Consider the following 10602-nt stretch of genomic DNA (forward strand, 5'->3'; position numbering starts at 1 on the left):
CCCAAATCATTGGCCGCTGCTCATCACTTAGTCTATAACTACGTATCTGGTCATTTTTCTTTTTGAGAAATATAAACAAGTCAGTGTACTCTTCATATTCTGCCCACCTACATCCCCTTAGGTTATCCAGATCAAAATCAGAGTTCACTTTTTGTAACTGTGTACAAAATCACAGTTCAGTTCTAGGAACTGCCTACACAAATAAACCTATTCTTATTAATTTTTTAAAATTATTTTTTTAACTTTACTATATTGTGGGAGTACAAATATTTAGGTTAAATATACTAGTTTTATACCATTTGGGGTAAAGTTATAATTGTGCCCATCACCCACATAGTGTGTGTTGTGTTAGATGTAAATTTACCTATCCCTTCCTCCACCTTTGCACTACTTTACTTTTGATGAATGTTATTTTAGTATGTTCACATAAGTGTTTATTGAATAGTTCCAATTTAATAGTGAGTACATGTGGTGTTTGTTTTTTTGTTCTTGTGATATTTCAATGAGAAGAATGTTTTCTAATTCCATACAGGTGAATACCAGGGGTATTAATTAGTTCATGATATACATATACTACATTTTATTAATCTACCCATGTACTAGTGGACACCTGAGTTGTTTCCGGGTTTTTGCAATTGTGAATTGTGCTTCTATAAATGTTCAAGTCTTTTTAATAAAAGGTTTTTGTCCTCCTTTGGGTAAAATATCAAGGAGTGGGATTGCTAGATTGAATGGTAGTTCTACTTTTACTTCTTTGAGAAATCTCTGTACTATTTTCCATAGCCCCACCAACAGTGTCTCTCCTCAATCCACACTTGCATTTATTGTTTTGTGACTTTTTGATAAAAGCTATTCTCACTGTAGTTAAATCTTATTGCTCTTTTGACTCTGCTCTCCATTATGATAACCTGCCCACACACCTTGCCTTACTGTTTAAGTGTCATTATTTAAGCTCATGAACCCTATGAGCCAATCATCCGTATTGCACATAGGCTTTCCAATTTTGTATTAACTATTCCCACTGTAATTTCTAACCTGCAGAGAAGAGGAAAGCTTTCAAAAAGGATGTTGTTGCATCTTTTTCACTCATGCTGCAAGTTGTGCCCTCTTGATCTTCCCAACGTGGGCGAGTAGGTCACAAGCAACAAATCTGCTCTAAAAATTCCAATCTTCATAAGTTTTCTTTTTTTTTTTTTTTGAGACAGAGTCTTACTTACTTTGTCATCCTCAGTAGAGTGCCATGGTGACATAGCTCACAGCAACCTCAAACACCTGGGCTCAAGTGATTCTCTTGCCTCAGGCTCCCAAGTAGCTGGAACTACAGGCACCTTGCAACAATGTCTGGCTATTTTTAGAGACAGGGTCTTGCTGTTGCTCAGGCTGGTCTCAAATCTGTGAGCTCAGGAAATCCACACACCTTGGCCTCCCAGAGTGCTAGGGTCACAAGCAGTAGCCACCATGCCTAGCCTTACTCCTAAGATTTTAAATTCCTTCCTCTGTATTTTACCATGGTATGTATGGCATTCAATCTTCATTTAGTATAGGACATCTTTTAGTCCATGTTTTAGGCAACCCGTGAAACGGGTTAGTGCTTAGTGGTCCCACATCAATTAATTAAGGCTGATATAATTGTATATTCATTCAACCCTTATCCCACACCCTTAACATCTATGCTGGATGAAAACACATGTTTTTCTGGATTACTATCTGTATAAAGCTGAAAACAATCATTTGGGAGTATCGTATACCATCTTTATACCACATCTGCTGAGGGTAATTATAAATCTTGAAGCAAAGAGGGGTGGTAAGCATGGATTATGAGAATAGGCAGGCAACTATCTCAGGGAAGACTGTTACAGTTTCTTCAGAAACAGCAAGTTTAATCTTCTGAAATGCAGAGCGAGGTGTGCTAGAATGTCTCCTTTTCCTGGCAAACAAGATACTGTAAGTCAAGGTTAAATGTTCCCAGCTTCAACAGATCCCTTGCATATGTTATTATTTTGATTTTAATAATCCTATTCCATCCTAATAAATATCCCCCATTTTAGCAGAAGATATCTTTGAAATTTAATTTGCTTGTAATTCTGTCACTTGCAGAATGAGATTATAGATTTTGCTTTTAACAATCTCAGCTACATTAGAAAAAAGGTAGATATTTTTGTTACACATGTAGCCTTTGAGCTGGCATTTGGAATCCCTAAGACCATCTGTTTCTTTTTTTTTTTTTTTTTTTTTTGAGATGGAGCCTCAAGCTATCCACCTGGGTAGAGTGCCATGGCATCACAGCTCACAGCAACCTCCAACTCCTGGGCTCAAGAGAGTCTCCTGCCTCAGCCTCCCAAGTAGCTGGGACTACAGGCGCCCACCACAATGCCCGGCCATTTTTTGGTTGTAGCCACCATTGTTGTTTGGCGGGCTTGGGCTGGGGATTTGAACCCGCCACCTTAGGCATATGTGGCTTGCGCCTTAGCCTCTTGAGCCACAGGCGCCGAGCCAGACCATCCATTTATTTTCTGAATTTGTCTGGCAACACTAGGAACTATCTAATCCCAAACTTGCTATTATGACAAATATGATGAAAGGTATCATATATGGTCATGATGAATTTTTCCCCTTATAAGCATTTGATTAAGAGTATCTAGTGGTGATATTTTGCATGCATCTATTGGTCACATCATGCCATGAGTAATCAGGGCTGCTTTTACAGTGAAAAATAAAACAACTTATTGAGATATGACTCACATAAGCAAGTCTATATATATTCGATGTATACTGTTGATTGTCAATTAAATGTGAGAGTGAAGACTAAACTTAATTTACTCTCTCCAGAGCCAACAGATATGCAATCATTTGCTTTTAAAATCCACAAGAAATTCAGACACTTACACTGGTCTTGCATGGACTGCCAGTGGTTAAAAGATGCTGAACCAGCATGGAAAGGCTATCCTGCCTGTAGACTCTGGCCAAAGCCAATAACCCTGCCAAGATTCAGATTCCTTGATCCAGTAGGCCAGGAACTTTCTTTCAGATAGTTCCCGGTAGACTTCCCGTCTCATTCACTGTTGCATTGGATCCTGCTTGCAGTAGACAGTTTCTCTGGTTTGGTCTGTCCATCTTAGTTCATTCTATTGACTTGAGCCACCCAATCTATATCCAAAATTGACACATTTGTTGATTGAAACCCTATTTGGGTTTCCTGAGAACATTGTATCTTAATACACTTATGACCCTGGATTTGTAGCCCAAGCTTCACATTAGTGGGCCAAACATGGAGTATAGGATGAACTCTCCATTCTCAATATCATCCCCAAGCTGCAAGGGTCATTGATCTATGTAATGGCAATTAAAAGACAGATAGGCTTTTATGTTGACTTCCTTTGAGAACCTTGAGTTTGGGTTTGAAATACTTTCCCAGTACTTGTGTAACTCTTAACTCCATTCCATACAGAGGATAGATGAGATTGTCAAGACATGTATTTTATACTGTGTCCTATATCTTGTTCTATGTATAAGACACTATATCCTAACGCTGAGACACCTTCCAGTTTTAAACTGACATGATGTGTTTCTTGAAAAAGTTTTAAGAAGCTTTGAAATAGTTGAGGAAATAGTAGTAATAAGCTGAGAATTTGGGAAGTGATATGAGATAAAAGATGTCTTGGAAGACAGAGAAGGCTCTTTAGAACCCTTGAAATACCCCTTCACTACATTCTCTGAAACTAAGGAAATTAGTTCTGTGGAGCAAGGAAGTTGAGAGGTATGACAGTGCCATATAATAAATGAACACTAGTCCATGAGAAGTAAATGGTACAAATGAAACTTTCTATTTTACTTCAAGCAAATTGAAAAATTAAAAAAATAAGTGAATGAAAATCAGTTTTCAGGCTCTGGGCAAAGAGATACTAATGGCATCTTTGCTGATCATGCAAGTAAAATAAAATAAGGATTATGGGTCAAAGGTCCACAAATCCCTAGGTTTTTCTGGGATCCAGATCTAGAGAAAGGAATTGGCACCTTAGAAAGAAATTTAGCTTCTGCAATTGGTTTTAACTGTTCTTTCATACATAGAACTCAAATGAGGTCAGTTCTTGAAGTGAGGAATGAGTGTAGGGTTTATGAGCAGACTGAACACACACATACTGTGAAAGCACCTCCCAGAATCAAAGTTTATAGAGAGCGACTGGTCTAGAGATTTGAGAGGTATAGATTCATTTTGCCCTAGGGAAGTGAAACAATCTTCCTTTGTCTCAGAAACTAGATATTTGATATTCATGAAGTCACTACTAGTTTAGGATCCCAAACCAATACACTAAGCTTTGATTTGGGACAGAATTTTCTAGGAGAATAGGTCGAGGTACCTGGAAAGATGAGCATAGGAAAAAGTAAGGAAGAAAGACTAGTCAGAGAAAATCTCCTACTCAGAATGATCCTACAAACAAACAGGGGACATTAAAGCAGGGAGTCTATATCCACACATAGCACAAATGTATAAAAACTAAAAAGCAAGGGGAAAGTTAATAAAACAAAACAAGACCTTTCAACACATCTATTATTGCCAATATATCTGGCATATTAAAATTAACCAAGAGTAGTAAATTCAACAAACATAATTTACAAACTATGTGATAGACCAAATAATCACCCTCCAGAACCTGAGATGATGTTGAGTTATATGGCAAAATGGAATCAGTCCTTAAACTAAGGAGATTTCCTCGTTTCTCTGGATGGCTCAAATGCACTCAGAGAGTTTTTAAAGATAGAAAACAGAGTCAGAATAGGGCATTAAGAGGAAATATAACTATGGCAGAAAGGTAGAAGTAACATTGCTGGCTTTGAAGAGGAAGGAAAGGAGCTATCAGAGGCCAGAAAAAGCTGGGAAACAAATTGTCTTTCTAAAAAACATTCAGGCTTCTCAACCCCCTTGAGAAGTGGAATCTATCCTGGACTTCTGAATATATCTGTGGTGCTCTAAACCATGAAGGTTTTTTTATAATAGCTATAGGATAATAATATATTTTGGTTCCTAAAAAAAGGATATTTGTCTATTTTAAGTATGTAAAATACATATGGACATTTCAATCCATTTTTGAGAAAATTGAAAAACTACACTAATGAAGGGATACGTCAATTAAAAAATACTTATAATATGATATGCATTATTATAATCAGATCAAATATTTACATATTAATATATAGATTCAATATATACATTAGTCAAATTAAAGCCATAACAGTGCATGTGTTTGTATTTGCCAATTGAGAAACTGTTAACAAAACATTCATGGCAGTGCAAGGCACTGAGAATGACTCAGAAAATTTTAAGGAAAAAAATGGGAAGCTTTTCTCTCCTATCTCAAATACAGAGAAAATTTTAACTAAATTTGTGTAGCATTGGTTCATGTTTATACAAATAGACTAATTAAAGAACAGTGAAAGTACATAAGCACTCTCAGTCTTTTGAGAATTCTACCTCAACTGATTGTGTCTGATTGGTCTTAGTTTGAATCTCGAAGGGATGCAAAATCCACGGGCCACTAAAACCCTCAGGCTGCATTTTATCCCAGGAGAAAGGAGGAAATACAGTGGCTTCCATCCCTTGTGTGTGAGTAGAAAATGGAGGGGCCCTTATAACCTGAGTTATCTCCTGGAAATATGGGAAAATGGATAAGTATTCCTCTTGCCTCTTACTAGAATATTTCCCAGCCTAAAATTTAACTGACTTTTCACTAATCCTGTAAACTTAGAGATAGAGAAAGCCTGGTGAGTGGAAAACTGTGGTCAGTTAGTGAGGAAAAAACTCTAAACTGCCTCTGTGATTTTATCAAATAAACAAACCGAGCCTCTGGTTTGTTCAAGGTACAAATTGAGGCTATTCTCTGGAAGACGTGACTGTGGGTAAGAGGAGTCCTGACACTGATGGCTCTATCATAAGAAGATGAGAAAGGTGAGAGGCTCAATTTCACATCAGACCAGCTAATGTGACTAGTGGTACTGCAGATCATTCAAGAAGAGAATGTTCTGTGGGTAGAGGAAATGAGAGCAGAATGGGCTTTGTCTGAACCCATAGACATTGGTTTGGATATTTTCTTTTGGCTACCCTTACAGTGTTAATGATTAGTTATTTATTTTACTCCTAAAATATATTCTCTGTAACTCAGGGCAAGTGTGCTTCCTATTAGGAGACAGTGAATCTATGCTCCAAGAGGTTGAAACGCAATTCAGCCTAAACTGTAGAGACATTTTTTGTGTTTCTTAGTCACTTGGTTTTCAAACTATAGGAGGTCATGTATCCAACATTTTAAGAAGAGCAAGACTATGTTGCTCTATGTTATTCAGATAAGAACTGTATCTGTAGGAGTTCAATCTGTATCAGACCTAGAGACGTGACATAGAGCAGACTTTCAGGGAACTGCCTTTGGGCAATGGGAACCAGTTGCCTTCTCTGAGCTAGATGTAATAGGTCCATTTAGGCTAATTATGAGCTCTGCTGATGGCAAAACTATGAGATGGAAGCTCACTACATAAGCTCCCTGTGACTTGGGACTTCACAAAGACGTCACCAAGTCCTATATATCTCAATCCACTCTACTTTCATTATGCACAAGGCTATAAATCCCTGCTAAACACAATCAGATAGAGCTGTTGTGACTTGCTCCAAAAATGCACTGCCTCTGTTAGAAAACTTTTTGAAGGACCTTATACATTTTTTGGGGAAGGTAAGACCCAAACATGGCTCGTGTTCTATGAGGCCTCTCCATAGAGGCCTAGGCTCCCTAGTGTCAATTTCCCAATTCCCTTTCCTTCCCTTTTCAACATACTCCATAAATTAGGTGATACAGGGTTAAAACTCAGAGGGTGTTTTCAATGCCAAAGCCACCTTCAAAGACAGCTTCTTTTTAGTACAAAGCTAGAGATTCCCATAGCCTGAGTCCAAGTATTGAACACATTCAGGTACAACTTCTTAATTTTCTTTTTTTCATATCTAGGAGGTGAGAATGTGCCCTGTGTGATTTTGCTGATAGCACTAGGTATTTTTTGAGGCATTGTTAGAGTGACTGGTAGAGTCATCTCTCCTACTAACATGAGGGAACAGAGATGCTGCGAGGTTTAGGATATTGTCCTTGAAGTCATAAAATATTTTGAACATGATGTTCTCTGCTTGAGTCAGGCTAATGATGCATAACTTGATTCTGTGTGCTTCTCGATAGATACTTTCTGTCATTTCCACATCCAAGTAGGTATACATTCTAATTTTAAGTAATACTCATCCAGGTAAATATACAGTCTATATTTTAATCTCTGTGGGAAAAAACTTCCAAACCACCCACAGCACTTTACTTTCTTTTTCTGTCATTACTTTTTCTCCTGCTTTCTTTAGTTATTTTATTAGACCCATTATCTGAAACATATTTGCTCTAGAAAAATCCATTTTGCCCTTTTCCTCAGAGTTCATGTTTATCTAATTGATATCTTTTCATATTTTTAGTATTCTTCCTCCTTTTTCTGCCCTCTCCTTTCTCTCAGACTTGTTTTTTTTCCCTGTTTTGAGCTTGGGTTTATCCTAAATAACCTGCATTGAGAAAGGAACACAGGTAATTATGTTTAATCATAAAAAATTACTGGTCTATTACAATAACTCTTTTGTCTGTTTTATTAGTAAATATATAAAGATATGAAGTAGGGCCAAGGGCAAAGAGAAAGGGGACAGCCAGTCGGTCATGCATATGACAGGTCTTCCCGGGGATGGGCAGTCCTTCTATTGTGGGAACCCTGAATATGACAGTTGCATTCTCCAATGATTTTCAGTACCAGAGTAAACTGTTAGCCTCCACAGCCCATCCTGACAGTTGGTTTGTCTTTAGGGCTTGCCGACCAGACAATCCCAGACTGAAGAGAACATGTACAATTTGAGCTGCTACAACCCCAGCTCCTTCACTCTTGTTGGAATACCTGGCCTGGAGAAGTTCCACATGTGGATTGGAATTCCCTTTTTTGTCATCTATGCCATGGCTGTTGTGGGCAATAGCATCCTCCTCTATCTCATTGCAGCTGAGCGCAGCCTCCACGAGCCCATGTTTTTCTTCCTCTCCATGCTGACCACCACCGACCTCATCTTGTCCACTGCCACAGTGCCCAAACTGCTCAGTAGTTTCTGGCTTGGCTCCCAAGAAATAACCTTCTCTGGTTGTCTCACTCAGATGTTCTTCCTGCACTTCAGCTTTGTAGTGGACTCAGCCATCCTGCTGGCCATGGCGTTTGATCGCTATGTGGCCATCTGCTTTCCCCTGAGATATTCCACCATTCTCACTCCGCAGGTGGTCATCAAGCTTGCAGTGAGCATCATCGTGAGGAGCTTCTCTGTCATCCTGCCAGATGTTTTTCTTCTGAAACGACTACCCTTTTGCAGCACACGTATCATCATCCCACACACGTACTGTGAGCACATAGGTGTCGCACGTCTTTCCTCTGCTGACATCTCCATTAACATCTGGTATGGATTTTGTGTACCTCTCATGACTGTCATCTCAGATGTGATCTTCATTGCTGTTTCCTATGCCTTCATCCTCCATGCTGTCTTTCAGCTTTCGTCCCAGAGTGCCCGCCAAAAAGCCCTCGGTACTTGCGGCTCCCATGTGTGTGTTATCCTCATGTTTTACACACCTGCCTTCTTCTCCATCCTTGCTCATCGCTTTGGGCACAGTGTCCCGAGAAATGTGCTCATCCTATTTGCTAACCTCTATGTGTCCATCCCTCCTGCTCTAAATCCTGTTGTTTATGGAGTGAAGACAAAGCAGATCCGGGACAAATTTATTCTCCTCTTTTCTTTGCAGAAGTCACAATGAATAGACTCTCAAGGACAAATTTAGGTAAAATTGACTTGGCAAAATTATAGATAACATAGGAAAATATGAAAATAAAGCTGCAACTGCTATTAAGTTTTGTGTTTTAACCAGGTGGAAAAGTACAGGCAGGCGGCAGAGGATTTTGATAGAATTTTTTATCTTGATCTCCAGGATTTGAAGAATGAACTCAGGGTCTACAAAGATTAGTGATAGTGAATGTTGTGCTGGAACTGTAAGCAGTGGGTTAGGTGATCAAAGAATTGAAAAACATATCACCAACAAACAAAACACTAAAACAGAGGAGGGCAGGCTGAAATAAACCCCCAGCTAGGACTGCTCCATGTAGGAAGGAGTGCAGTGGAAAGCCTTGGTTGCTGCCCTACCTTGCTACTGAGGACCTGCCTTTGAGGAGTACCCCCAAAGACATACCAGGGAGTACTCTGGCCAGTGTCCCTCAATTGGAACTCCCCTTGTGAGTGGGCTGGAAAACTAAGATGCGATAGAAAAGAAAACACACTATGTTAAAACACTCAGAGTTTATTGAAAGACAAAGAAAAGCTGTTTAACGTTAAGACAAAGCTCAACAGTAAAGATGTGGCAAAAATGACTCACACCCCCTCCTCAAACTCTTATTCTTATATATCCTATGAACTGCATTTATCTATTGTAACAATCTTTTTTTATAATATTTATTTTTCATCATGACTGCTCCCTGTGTGGAATATGGTCAGTACTGGCACCATATGATCTTTGCCTCCACAGGCCTGCCTCTAGATAAATTCTTCCCTATGCTGAAATATCACTTTTCTCTGGCTCCTTGTCTGGTCTATACTTTATCCTGTTAATTGTCAACTGTTTCCATCAGGGCTGCTTCCTCCTCTTCAATGGTCCCCCTTCAATGGAAAGTATTCATTAGACAAAAAGGAATACAGAAGAAATGAAGGGCAACCGAACTTTTGTCAGAAGAGGGGAGAAACCTAAGTGGGAAGTATCCTGTGGGTCTTTTGTCTAGGGGGTTGTATACTGCTTGTCAACAGGGAGGTCTTGGGAGTAAAAATCACATTTGGGCAGGAGCTGGTGGACAAGAAGCATCTTCTCAATACTGATGAGAAATGAGTGTATTAACAGATGAATGCATTGCTTTATCTCAGGGCGAATAGGTGAAGTGTAGCTCTTCATTTCAGAAGGGGCCTCTCTACATGAAATACTGTCCAAACTGCTTTTTTCCTATCTTGCTTATATTTGGAGTGCAGAAAAAAGAAGTCTGTTTGCTTAGGCCTGGAAGACAGGGATCCTTGTCCAGCCCTCAGTGGAGGAACCCTGATCAGGAGAAGAAAGAAAATCTTATCAAGTTCTAGAAAATCAAGGATTTTCTTGGTTTAGTTCTCTCATCATTTGTGTGAAAAAGCTGATGATTCCACGTTTTAGCTGGATGGGTTCTTCTGTACAGAAGCAGAAACACAGAGTTTAAAGCCAGGGCCCTAAGTTCTAGGCTATTATTGTTTCATTACAGTTAATGATTCCAAGAACCCATCTAACTAAAATGTGGAAACATCCTAAATGTCCTTCAACCCAGTAATGGATTAGTAAGCTGTGATATATGTATACCATGGAATATTATTCAGACATCAAAAATAATGGAGATTTTGCAGCATTTGTAATAACCTGGATGGAGGTAGAACACATTATTCTTAGTGAAGCATCACAGGAATGGAGAAGTAAGAATCCCATGTATTCAACTTTGATATGAAGACAGTTA

The 10602-nt window shown here is 39.0% G+C and overlaps 1 protein-coding gene across 1 annotated transcript; it reads left to right on the forward strand.

Moving 5' to 3' along the window:
- Nucleotides 1-7898: 7898 nt before the first annotated feature.
- Nucleotides 7899-8843, forward strand: LOC100947376 (olfactory receptor 52H1-like). Its single transcript, XM_003781007.1, has one exon. The coding sequence runs from the start codon at nt 7899-7901 to the stop codon at nt 8841-8843; it is 945 nt and encodes a 314-aa protein (XP_003781055.1).
- The last annotated feature ends 1759 nt before the right edge of the window (nt 8844-10602 follow it).

The sequence above is a fragment of the Otolemur garnettii genome, unplaced genomic scaffold, assembly GCF_000181295.1.
Source record: "Otolemur garnettii isolate 467f Iridium unplaced genomic scaffold, OtoGar3 scaffold00001, whole genome shotgun sequence".
Classification (NCBI taxonomy): Eukaryota; Metazoa; Chordata; class Mammalia; order Primates; family Galagidae; genus Otolemur; species Otolemur garnettii.

Bases quoted from the DNA above. Each gene is read 5' to 3' on its own strand.
- LOC100947376 (XM_003781007.1), top strand. From the start codon at position 7,899: ATGTACAATTTGAGCTGCTACAACCCCAGCTCCTTCACTCTTGTTGGA.